The sequence below is a fragment of the Enhydra lutris genome, unplaced genomic scaffold (assembly GCF_002288905.1).
Source record: "Enhydra lutris kenyoni isolate GAN:26980312 unplaced genomic scaffold, ASM228890v2 scaffoldscaffold259, whole genome shotgun sequence".
NCBI lineage: Eukaryota > Metazoa > Chordata > Mammalia > Carnivora > Mustelidae > Enhydra > Enhydra lutris.
The window spans coordinates 21,681-35,468 of record NW_019154343.1 but is presented as its reverse complement, the minus strand read 5'-3'; the positions used below and the strand labels follow the sequence as shown (position 1 = coordinate 35,468).

General features: G+C 42.6%; 1 gene segment (V, D, J or C); it reads right to left on the bottom strand.

The window, feature by feature from the left end:
* Window positions 1-7,018: 7,018 nt before the first annotated feature.
* LOC111140217 lies at window positions 7,019-13,520 on the bottom strand. The segment is given in 3 exon segments: window positions 7,019-7,308; window positions 13,041-13,361; window positions 13,443-13,520. Coding segments are annotated over 3 exon segments (657 nt in total).
* Window positions 13,521-13,788: the final 268 nt, after the last annotated feature.

The window sequence follows — 13,788 nt, the reverse complement described above, 5'->3', positions numbered from 1 at the left end:
CTATGGGAATGGGCTTAAGCCCACTGACGCAGAATGGCTCCATCCAGCACAATGTCAGAGAGAGTGTGATGAAGCATCCAGGCCATGGTCCCTGGGCCACTGGCACACGTGAGAGAGTCCAGGTGCACGCCAGCCAGTGCTCTCTAGAACCACAGTTTGTTGCACTCTGTACCCACACTGCACAGGGGGGGCCTGAGCCATGCTCCACACCCTTCCCTAAGAGAGGTCCATGCAGGCTCTGGCCGGTGGTCTTATGACCAACCAAGAGTTAGCACTCCTAGCCCAGGCCAACATGAAAATCTCAGCATGCTGTCTCTGCTTGGGATCTCTCCAGCTGTCTGGACCTGCCCAGACAGCAGCCCGGCAAAGGCAGTCACTAGAAGCGGTCTCCCCAGACCGATATTGCTCATGGTTTTAGTATCACCACAGTGCAGAAACAAGTGGGAGCTCCTGCTACACCTGAGATGGTGGCTGGGGACATGCTTGGCTGGTGTGATGTGGCAGAGGGGTAGTCTATGTGCTCCGGACCTCCCAGAGGGGAACAGACTGAGGCTTCTCTCTGAGACAGAGGTCTGGGTGCAGTTTGCTTTCCTCTAAACCTCTGAAGAACCACCAAAAGCCACCAAAGGGAAAAAAAAAACCCTCTAGAGAACAAAAGCCTGAAAAACCGGGTTCCTCAGAGCCCAGCCCATTTTTAGGGAGCTGGAGGAGTCAACCCAAGCAAGACTGCCTGAAAAACAACCCAGCAGATACCTCCCCCAGAGAGCCAGCCAAAAAAAAAAATGAGATGACAACCAACACAGTGTCCCCATAAAACTGTGAAACCCCCATATGAGGGGAAAAGAAGATATTAAACTCCCAGCATTGCCCTAAAATTTGTATACTTCATAGATACAACTTTTTTTTTTTTTGGTATGCACAATGAAATATTATTCAGCCTTTAATGACAATGAAATCCTGATATATGCTATAATATGTATGTTACAACTTTGAAGACTTTATGCTAAGAAGTGGAAAGTATGTGGGAAGTACTAAACTAAGGACTTGCTATTTTTTGTTAAATTCTTGTAGTTCTACTACACTTTTTTTTTAAATTTTAAATTTATTTTCAGCATAACAGTATTCATTGTTTTTATACCACACCCAGTGCTCCATGCAATTGGTGCCCTCTCCAATACCACCACCTGGTTCCCCCAACCTCCCACCCCCCGCCCCTTCAAACCCCTCAGATTGTTTTTCAGAGTCCATAGTCTCTCATGGTTCATTTTTGATATTATTATCTGTTTTGTGTGTGTTGATTTTGAGGAGTTCTTTATAGATCCTGGATATCAACCTTTTGCCTGTACTGTCATTTGCAAATATCTTCTCCCATTCCGTGGGTTGCCTCTTTGTTTTGTTGACTGTTTCCTTTGCTGTGCAGAAGATTTTGATTTTGATGAAGTCCCCAAAATTTATTTTGGCTCTTGTTTCCTTTACCTTTGGAGACATACCTTGAAAGCAGTTGCTGTGGCTGATATCGAAGAGATTACTGCCTATGTTCTCCTCTAGGATTCCTGTCTCACGTTGAGGTCTTTTATCCATTTTGAGTTTATCTTTGTGTACGGTGTAAGAGAATGGTCGAGTTTCATTCTTCTACATATAGCTGTCCAGTTTTCCCAGCACCATTTATTGAGGAGACTGTCTCTTTTCCACTGTATATTTTTTCCTGTTTTGTCGACGATTATTTGACCATAGATTTGAGGGTCGATATCTGAGCTCTCTACTCTTTTCCACTGGTCACTGTGGACAGGTCTGTGTCCACAGAGTCCTGACAACCCAGAAAGGGCTGGTAGGATATATTCAGGGCATAAATGTGAAGAATATGCAGCCAAGAATACTTTATCTGGCAAGGTTATCACCTAGTATGGATGGAGCGTCAAAGAACTTCCAAGACTGACAGAGACTGTAAGAATATGTAACCACTAAGCCAGAACTACAAGAATATTAAGGGTGGTGGGGTCCATAATATGAGAAAGATACCAAGAGTGTTATAGAACAGAAATTTACAGAGACAATCTGGATAAAAGGTCTTCACAAGCAACATGATGACAATAAAATCATATTTCAATAATCATTCTCAACATGAACATCCTAAATGCTCCCATAAAATGGCACAGGGTTGCAGATTGGATAAGAAGATGGGACCCATCCACATGCTGTCTACAAGAGACTCATTCTGAGCCTAAACATACATCCAGACTGAAAGTGAAGGGGCGGAGAGCCATCTTTCATGACAATGACTGCAAAGAAAGCTGGGGTAGCCCTTCTCATATCAGACGAATTAGATTTTAAGCTAGACTGCAATAAGAGATGCAGAGGGACACTACATTGTGCTAAAAGTGTCTATCCACCAAGAAGATCTAACGATTGTAAATATCTATACCCCCAACACGGGAACAGTCAACAACATAAGCCAACTGTTAACAACAACAAAAAGACATATTGTTAGTAATACCCTAATTGTAGGAGACTTCAACACCCCAGTATCAACAAAAGACTCATCATCTAAGCAGAAAATCAACAAACAAGAGCTTTGAATGACCCATTAGACCTTTTGGACCTTATAGATATATACAGAACATTCCACCCCAAAACAACAGAATATTCATTTTTCTCAAGCACTCATGGATTTTTCTCCAGAATAGACCACATCCTGGGTCACAGTTCAGGTCTCAACGTATACCAAAAGACTGAGATCACTCCCTGAATATTCTCAGACCATAATGCTTTAAAAGGAGCTCAATCACAAGAAAAAGTTTGTAAGGAATTCAAAATCTTGGAAGCTAAAGACCGTCCTACTCAAGAATGTTTGGATCAACCAGGAAGTCAAAGAAGAACTTAAACAATTCATGGAAACCAATGAGAATGAAAACACATTAGTCCAAAACCTATGGGACATGGCAAAGGTGGTCCTAAGGGGGAAATACATAGCCATCTAAGCCTCACCCCCAAAAATAAAGAAAGAAAAAGAAAAGTAAAGAAAAGAAAAGAAAAATTGTAAATACACCAACTACATTTACACCTTAAGGAACTGGAGAATCAACAACAATTTAAGCCTAGCCTATGCACTGGAAGGGGAACAATTAAGATTAGAGCAGAGATCAATGAACTGGAAACCAGAAATACAGTAGAACATATCAAAGAAAGTAGAAGCTGGTTCATTGAAAGAATTAATAAGATAAATAAAACACTGGCCAGACTTATCCAAAGGAAAAGAGAAAGACCCAAATTATTACATTATGAATGAAAGGGGAGAGATAATGAGTAACACAAAGGAAATAGAAACAATCATCAGAAATTATTATCATCAGCTATATGTCAATAAGTTAAGCAACCTAGAAGAAATGGTTGCATTCCTGCAACCTATAAAATTCCAAGACTGAAGCAGGAAGAAATTGACAACATGAATAGATCAATAACCAGTAACAAGATTGCAGCAATGATCATAAACCTCCCAAAAATAGGAGTCCAGGACATGCTGTTTTCTGTGGGGAATTCTACCAAATATTCAAAGAAGAAATAATACCTATTCTCCTGAATATTTACAAAAAATAGAAACAGATGAAAAATTCCAGACTCATTCTATGAGGCCAGCATTACCTTGAGTCCAAAACCAGGCAAAGACCCCATAAAGGGGGAATTTCAGATCAATATCCCTAATGAATATAGATGCCAAGATTCTCAACAAGATCCTAGCTAGTAACATACAATAGTACATTAAAAGGATTATCCATGGGGCACCTGGGTGGCTCAGTGGGTTAAAGCCTCTGCCTTCGGCTCAGATCATGGTCCCAGTGTCCTGGATCGAGTCCCACATCGGGCTCTCTGCTCTGCAGGGAGCCTGCTTCCACCTCTCTTTCTATCTGTCTGCCTCTCTGCCTACTTGTGATCTCTGTCTGTCAAATAAATAAATAAAATCTTAAAAAAAAAAAGGATTATCCATGACAACCAGGTGGGATTTTCTCTGAGCTTTGCAAGATCCATTCGACACTTGCAAATCAGCCAATGTGATAGAAAAAATTAGTAAGAGAGGAGAGAAAAACTACATGCTCCCTGTCAATTGATGCAGAAATAGCAGGCTGTAAAATACAGCATCCTTTCCTGACTAAAACTGACTAAAACTCTTTAGAGTGTAGGGATAGAGGGAATGTTCTTCAATTTCATAAATTCCATCTATGAAAAACCCACAGCAAATGTCACCTCAGTGGGGAAAAGCTGAGAACTTTCCCCTTAAGATCAGGAACATGACAAGGTTGCCCTCTCTCACCACTACTGTTCAACATAGTACTGGAAGTCTAGCAACAGTGATCAGGCAACAAAAAGAAATAAATATATGGTCAAAGAGTTAAGCTCTCTCTTTTTGCAGATGACATGATACTTTATGTGGAAAACCCAAAAGACTCCACCCCCAAACTGCTAGAGCTCATAGAACAATTCAGTAATGTAGCTGGATACAAACTCAATACACAGAAATCAGTTGCTTTTTTATAAATGAACCCGTGGAAAAAGAAATTAGAGAATCAATTCCATTTACAGTAGCACCAAAGATCATAAGATACGTTGGTATAACCTAACAAAAGAGGTAAAGGATCTGTACTCAAGGAACTACAGAACACTTATGAAAGAAATTGGAGAAGACATAAAAAGATAGAAAAACATTTCATGCTCATGGTTCAGAAGGATAAATATCATTAATATATCTATGTCATATAATATATCTATGTCATAATATGCAGTCAAGAGCAACTTATACTTTCAATGCCATCCTGATCTAAATACCATCAACATTTTTCAAAGTGATGGAAATAATAATCCGAAAATTTACATAGAAACATAAAAGATCCTGAATCAAAAAGGAAATGTTGGAAAAGGAAAACAAAGCTGGGAGCATCACGTTGCCTGATTTCAAGCTTTACTACAAAGCTGTCATCACCAAGACAACATGAGACTGGCACAAAAACAGACACATAGACCAGTGGAACAGAGTAGAGAGCCCAGATATGGACCCTCAACTCTATGGTCAAATAATCTTTGACAAAACAGGAAAAAATATATAGTGGAAAAAAGACAGTCTCTACAATAAATGGTGCTGGGAAAATTGGACAGCTATGTGTAGAAGAATGAAACTCAACCATTCTCTTACACCATACACATAGATAAGCTCAGAACGGATAAAAGACGTCAATGTGTGCAGGAATCTATCAAAATCCTAGAGGAGAACATGGGCAGTAACCTCTTTGACATTGGGCACAGCAACTCCTTTCACAATGTCTCCAAAAGCAAAGGAAACAAAAGCGAAAATGAACTTTTGGGACTTCATCAAGATCAAAAGCTTCTGCACAGTAAGGAAAACAGTCAACAAAACAAAGAGGGAAACCACAGAATTGGAGAAGATATTCACAAAATACATAAAAGAAAAAAAGTTTATACCCAAGATCTATAAAGAACTACTCAAACTCAATACCCCCAAAACAGATAATCATTAAAAAAAAAATGGGCAGAAGACAGGTAGAGACACTTCCCCAAAGAAAACATACAAATGGCTATTAGACACATGAAAAATGTTCATCCTCATTAGCTATCGGGGAGATTCAAACGAGAACCACATTGAGATACCACCTTATACTGGTTAGAATGGCCAAAATTAACAAGACAGGAAACAACATGTTTTGGAGAGGATGTGGAGAAAGGGGAACCCTCTTACACTGTTGGTGGGAATGCAAGTTGGTGCAGCCACTTTGGAAAACAGTGTGGAGATTCCTCAAGAAATGAAAAATAGAGCTACCCTATGACCCTGTAATTGCAATACTGGGTATTAACCCCAAAGATACAGATGTAGCAAAAGAAGGGCCATTTGTACCCCAGTATTCATAACAGGAATGTCCACAATAAACGAACTGTGGAAAGCGCCAAGATGCCCTTCAATGGCTGAATAGATAAAGAAGATATGGTCCATATATACAATGGAGTATTATGCTTCCATCAGAAAGGATGAATACCCAACTTTTGTAACAACATGGACGGGACTGGAGGAGATGATGCTGAGTGAAATAAGTCAAGCAGAGAGAGTCAATTACCATGTGGTTTCACTTACTTGTGGAACATTAGGAATAACACAGATGACATTTGGAGAAGGAAAGGAAATGTGAATTGGGCTAAATCAAAGAGAGAATCCTGAGAATATGTGTACTCTGAGAAATAAACTGAGTATTTTGGAAGGGAATGGGTGCGGGGATGGATGAGTCTGGTGGTCAGTGTTAAGGAGGGCATGCACTGTATGGAGCACTGGGCGTGGTGCATAAACAATGAATCTTGGAACTCTGAAAAAATAAAATTTAAAGGAGTTTTATAGTCACTTTGGGGTGTGTTTGTGTGTGTGTTTGTGATCTTCACATTCTGTACCCCCACAACATCCTGGTGCACATTTCCTCTTCTTTCCCACGTTGTCATTAACATTGATACTCTGAGTATAGTTCAAGATTGAGACTGTACCAGGGCTGTTAATTCTCTTGCTTGGCATTGTTGATGCCTCTGTAGGCTCATATCCAGCACGCACTTTACAATGGTTTTGACAAGTTTGCACACTGGGCTGGGTGGTCCTCTAATGAACAGAGAGAGTAGCTGGGACTCTATAAGGTTCAGATGACATATGTGGAGGTATTTGTAATTCATTGGTAATTGGTAATTCATAGGCAAAGTTATATTCTTGTGGTTGGCTTCATGGAGAAGACGTGGCATTACAAATCGAAGAAAAATAATTAAATATCCCTGTGGACAGCTGAGAGTCTAGAGAGGAAATCCCTGATCTCAAAGAAGCCCAACTCCACTGCACCTGCTCCTGGGTCTGATCTCTGCTGTGGATCCTGAGAACTCTCTGCTGCCCTGAGTGTCCCTGCAGCTCAGCACATCCTGTGTCAACAGGGAGGTTTCTGTCCTGGCTCACACTGAGGACCCCTCACTGTGTCTTTCACACAGTAATTCAGGCTGTGTCCTCTGCTCTCAGGCTGTTCATCTGCAGATACAGCGTGTTCTTGCTTTTGTCTCTGGAGATAGTGAATCGACCCTTCACAGAGTCTGTGTAGCTTGTGCTACTTCCATCATATCTAATCCATGCGACCCACTGCAGGCCCTTCCCTGGAACTTGGCGGAACCAGTTCATTTTGTAGCTACTGAAGGTGAATCCAGAGGCTGCACAGAAGAGTCTCAGGGATGCTCCAGGCTTCACCAGGTCTCCCCCTGACTCCACTAGCTGCACCTCACACTGGACACCTGCAGACACAGGATATCTCAGTCAGGAAACTGTCTCACATCCAGTGTTTCTCTCACTCATATCCACTCACATACTCAATTTTTTTCTCCATAAATTACCTTTTAAAAGAGCAACAAGGGGGGGGGCACCTGGGTGGCTCAGTGGGTTAAGCCTCTGCCTTCAGCTCAGGTCATGATCCCAGGGTCCTGGGATCGAATCCCACATCGGGCTCTCTGCTGGGCAGGGAGCCTGCTTCCCCCCCGCCCCCACCTCTGTCTGTCTCTCTGCCTACTTGTGATTTCTCTCTCTGTCAGATAAAGAAATAAAAAATAAATAAATAAAAGAGCAACAAGGAAAACCCAACCCAGCACAAATTCCATGGTAAGTTGTCTGTATTCTGTCCTCATCACTGAATGAACACCTGTGTATCCCGGGCCTGGGGCTCCTCTCCCAGCTGCAGGATCTTGGCTGCGCTGGTTAAATCAGCAGAGGGAATGCCCTATTTGCATGTCCTCAGGCTATATATTCAGCTTGGGGATCTATTCTTACAGAGAGGCAGTGACCCAAGCTGTTGGAATGCCTTTAATCTAGTTAGTGCTAATGACAGATTTTGAAGAAAAAAAAGTTTTTCATTATATAAATTTCCAGTGTGTATACTTGGGTTTGTAAGGTGTCCATGAACACATATGGGGTGAGATTGACCCCAGGATCTTGGTCAGTGCTACCCCCACAGGAGCTGCTGCCCTCCACCCCGAATCATCTGCAGGACAGAGTGTCAGGCTATGCGGAATGTGGAACCCCTCCTCTAATGGGGATGGATTGATTTTCCTTATTTTATAGTTTACCATAAATGCAGAGTAAATCAGTATCGTGTAGGTGTATTTTCATATCTGTAACATTCCATTATCTCTGCTTTCCTCCAGAATCACATTTGTTATTACCTATAATAAATTTGATGTGTATATTTGACACAAGATGAACAGCACACATACGGAGTGTGTGATATGATAAACACAGGTGTTGCAGTCAACATTATTGACAGTGAGTGTACCAGTTCTCTCTAAAAGTTTCAGCATTACTCCTGGAATTCCTCCTTCCCTTTCCATTGTTTATCCTGTCCCCACATAACTATTGTTCTTTCTCATATCACCTTATACTAGTTTTAATTTTGTAGAATTCATAAATGGGTCATTGTACTCTATATATTTTCTTTGTGGGGAATCTTTGCCCCAGAATGAGTCCTTGAGGATACAGTCGTGTTTCTGCCTGCATCAGGAATCACTGTTTTTTTTTTAATCATTTTTAAAATTTTTTTTCAGCATAACAGTATTCATTGTTTTTGTACCACACTCAGTGCTCCATGCATTCTGTGCCCTCTCTAATACCCACCACCTGGTTCCCACAACCTCCCACCCCCCCACCTCTTCAAACCCTTCAGATTGTTTTTCAGAGTTCATAGTCTCTCATTGTTCACCTCCCCTTCCAATTTCCCCCAACTCCCTTCCCCTAACTCCCCATGTCCTCCATGCTATTTGTTATGCTCCACAAATAAGTAAAACCATATGATAATTGACTCTCTCTGCTTGACTTATTTCACTCAGCATAATCTCTTCCAGTCCTGTCCATGTTGCTACAAAAGTTGGGTATTCATCCTTTCTGATGGAGGCATCATACTCCATAGTGTATATGTACCACACCTTCCTTATCCATTCGTGCATTGAAGGGCATCTTGGTTCTTTCCACAGTTTGGCGACCATGGCCATTGCTGCTATAAACATTGGGGTATGGATCGCCCTTCTTTTCACTACATCTGTATCTTTGGGGTAAATAGAGAATCAATTCCATTTACTATAGCACCAAGAACCATAAGATACCTGGGAATAAACCTAACCAAAGAGGTAAAGGATCTGTACTCGAGGAACTACAGAACACTCATGAAAGAAATTGAGGAAGACACAAAAAGATGGAAGACCATTCTGATATTGGATCGGAAGAATAAACATTGTTAAAATGTCTATACTGCCTAGAGCAATCTATACTTTTAATGCCATTCTGATCAGAATTCCACCAGTATTCTTCGAAGAGCTGGGGCAAATAATCCAAAAATTTATATGGAACCAGAAGAAACCCCGAATCACTAAGGAAATGTTGAAAAACAAAAGTGAAACTGGGGGCATCACGTTACCTGATTTCAAGCTTTACTACAAAGCTGTGATCACCAAGACAGCCTGGTAGTAGCATAAAAACAGACACATAGACAGTGGAACAGAGTAGAGAGCCCAGATATGGACCCTCAATTCTATGGTTAAATAATGTTCGACAAAGCTGGAAAAAATATACAGTGGAAAAAAGACAGTCTCTACAATAAATGGTGCTGGGAAAACTGGGAAGCTATATGTAGAAGAATGAAACTTGACCATTCTCTTCCACCGTACACAAAGATAAACTCAAAATGGATAAAAGACCTCAACGTGAGACAGGAATCCATCAGAATCCTAGAGGAGAACATAGGCAGTAACCTCTTCGATATCAGCTACAGCAACTTCTTTCAAGACATGTCTCCAAAGGCAAAGGAAACAAAAGCCAAAATGAACTTTTGGGACTTCATCAAAATCAAAAGTTTCTGCACAGCAAAGGAAACAGTCAAGAAAACAAAGAGGCAACCCACGGAATGGGAGAAAATATTTGCAAATGACAGTACAGACAAAAGGTTGATATCCAGGATCTATAAAGAACTCCTCAAACTCAACACACACAAAACAGACGATCATATCAAAAAATGGGCAGAAGATATGAACAGACCCTTCTCCAATGAAGACATACAAATGGCTATCAGACACATGAAAAAATGTTCATCATCACTAGCCATCAGGGAGGTTCAAATTAAAACCACATTGAGATATCACCTTACACCCGTTAGAATGGCCCAAATTAGCAAGACAGGAAACAACGTGTGTTAGAGGGGATGTGGAGAAAGGGGAACCCTTTTTCACTGTTGGTAGGAAAGCAAGTTGGTGCAGCCTCTTTGGAGAACAGTGTGGAGATCCCTCAAGGAATCACTGGTTTTAATAATGGACAGCTCTGAAGGCAGCAGTTGGAAGCACCATCTGGAGCAAGATCTGAAAGAGCAGAAAGAAGCCACCTGCTTCAAGCCTCATCCATACACCCTCTTGACCCTGCAATTGTACTACTGGGTATTTAACCCAAAGATACAGATGTAGTGAAAGGAAGGGCCATCTGTATCCCAATGTTTATAGCAGCAATGGCCACGGTCGCCAAACTGTGGAAAGAACCATGATGCCCTTCAATGGACGAATGGATAAGGAAGATGTGGTCCATATGCACTATGCAGTATTATGCCTCCAACAGAAAGGATGAACATCCAACTTTTGTATCAACATGGGAGGGACTAGAAGAGATTATGCTGAGTGAAATAAGTCAAGCAGAAAGAGTCAATTATCATATGGTTTCATTTGTTTGTGGAGCATAACAAATAGCATGGAGGACATGGGGAGATGGAGAGGAGAAGGGAGTTGAGGGAAATTGGAAGGAGAGATGAACCATGAGAAACTATGGACTATGAAAAACATCCTAAGGGTTTTGAAGAGGCGGGGGTGGGAAATTGGGGGAGCCAGGTGGTGGGTATTATGGAGGGCACGTATTCAATGGAGCACTGGGTGTGGTGCATAAACAATGAATTCTGTTAGGCTGAAAAGAAATAGAAAAAAATCACACGCACAAAAAAGGATTGCATATAAACAACACGATAAAATATAAACAAGTAATGTGTGTGCCTTGAGGGTTTCCAGTAATGAGCATGTAAGGGGGAACCTACCCTCATGATCAGATGGTGAGTCACAGAAACCTACAACCTGGGTTTGATGTTGGGGACACGGGGTAACAACGTTATGTACACTGACTGAACTGCGCAGCTCATGGCAATAGGCATAACACAACTCTGTAAAATGATGGTAAGACTCAAATCCCATCAGTTACCATCGCCACAAACTCTGAAAATGCCAGAAAAAATACGTGGGTTCATGCGTCACTAATGTCTCCGTGTGTTCCAGCTGGTGTAACAATGTACACAAACTGGGTGGTTTTAAACATTAGACACAAATTTCTCACAGTTCTGGAGTCTGGGAAGTGCCATGTGAAGGTGCAGGCAGATTTGGTGTCTGGAGAGAACCCACGTCCTAGGCGATCCTTTCCCTGTAAACTCACATGGGGCCAAGGGGTGGGAAGATTTCCCAGTCCTGGTGTATAAGAGCCCTAATCCCATTATGAGACTGCACACTCCTGACCTAAGTGCTTCCCTAAGTTCCCGCCCACTCATTCCATTAAATTGATGTTAGGTTTCAATGTAGTGATGGTAGAAATTCAACACATTGAGCTGATATCAGTAACTGAAGGATCAATTAGTTATTGCCTGCAGGTGGAAGACTCCTCCCAACCAGCACTTCAGCCTGAGCATTCTCATGGATCCTGCTGAAGCTTCTAGTCTTTGCGTGCACACAGGGTTCACAAGACCATCAGAACTTGCTTGTGACCTTGAGAAATGGACAGCTTTCACCTGAGACACTGGGTAAGACCCTTGTCCTCTACTCATAGCCTTCTTATTATTGTCTGCTTATATATTATCATTCATATTTTCAAGGGACTCAGATGGTCTTCTACACCTATTTATCATGTATATTTCTTTTCACTCCTTTTTGTAGTTGTTGCATGGAATTAGTCATGACACTGTATCTTCTGATGATTTTTTACTGGCACCAGAAGCCTCATTCCTCCGTCTTCTCGTGCTCCATACATGGGAAATCTCAAGGAAAGACTAGATTCTGTGCCCCTGATGTTCCAGATCTCTATGGAATTTTCCAGCACTAATTCACAATATCACAATTTTAAAAATCCCTGATTTTGTGTCCTTTCTAAGGTTTATTGAAGCATTTTTGACATGCTGGGAGGCATGAAATCAACAGACACTTTGATGATGGAGGTGATTAACATTTCATATTCTCTTGTGTGTATCGTATCATCTGATTCACCAACTGTACCAAGCGTGTTTAAGGTCCTCTGCCTCTGGATGGTGTCAGCTAAATAGATTCTGTGAGCATGTGCTCCACACTATGACCCCCCACACTGGGGCCATTCTTCTCTGGCTTTGGCTTCATGGTGGCCCTGTACCTGATGTCCAGCATGAACTTGATGATGCTGGCTCACAGCCTGTACACTGGGCTGTGTGATGCTGTGTTGTTGAGTCCAGCAGAAACTTTTACAGACTTAGCAGACTTACATCAGAATGTCCGTAATTGTCATTGAGGGAAAAGATTCATCAAGTGTAAGTGACTTCCTGTCTTTTGTGCATGTACATACAGTTTTCTCCTATTATAGGCAATGTTTCTATTCACAGATGTAAGAAATAAGAACAAGTCATAATTCTAGAAAGTCTCATTGGGGAAACTGGTTTATGGAAAGGAAGACCCAAACTGTGCCAGGAAATACGCATTTAATCTCCACCTGCACCTGCTTCTGGTGCAGAAAATGTATTGGTGGGTCTTGAGCACCCCATGGTGACCTGAGTACCCCTTCTGTCCTGAGCGCCCCTTGTCTCTTGAGCTCCGGAAAGTGATCTGAGTTTCCCCTGGTGATCTGAGAGCTCCTTGGTGTCCTGAACACCCCCTGGTGGATTCTGGGGCCACCTGCAGCCCCGCTCCTCCTGTGTCCCTGCAGGGAGGTTTGTGTCTGGGCTCACACTGATTTCTCCTCAGTGTGCCTCTAGCACAGTAATACACGGCTGTGTCCTCGGTGGTCACGGAACTCAGCTGCAGGGAGAACTGGTTCTTGGATGTGTCAGCAGTGATGGAGATGCGGCCCTGGAAAGCCGGGTTGTAGCTTGTACTACCTGTCCAGTAGCCCATCCACTCCAGTGCTCTCCCAGGGCGCTGGCGGATCCAGTTCCAATAGTAACTGCTGGTGACGGAGCCCCTGGAGACAACACATGTGAGAGAGAGTGTCTGTGAGGGCTTCACCAGTCCTGGGCCTGACTCCTGAAGTGTAAGTTGAGATAGGACACCTGGGGACAAGGAGAGTCATGGTGAGTCTGTCCCACCCCACAGAAAGGCTACCGTCTATCCCAGAGCCCCCAGATCCTCACCCAGGGGAGCTGCCAGAAGGCAGAGGAGGGACCACAGCAGCTGCATGGTTGCCTGCAGGATGGAGACCCAGCACGCTGACCTCTGCCTGTGATGTCTATTTCTTCTGGGAGCACCCCAGGTGATTGGCATGTGGGTCCCCACGGAGGAGGGGAGGCATTAAAAGATCCTGAACCCTGGTGACAGTCATCAGTACTTGGTGTCCCCATGTTGGTGGTGTGAGGGCCCACTGAACCTGGTCCTAGCGATCTAGGCTCCAGTCCGGCCTGAACTGTCCTCTAGCACCAGTTGCTTGAGAGGGTTTGGCTGGAGCTTATGAACGTTTAGAAACCTTATGAATGTTCTCTT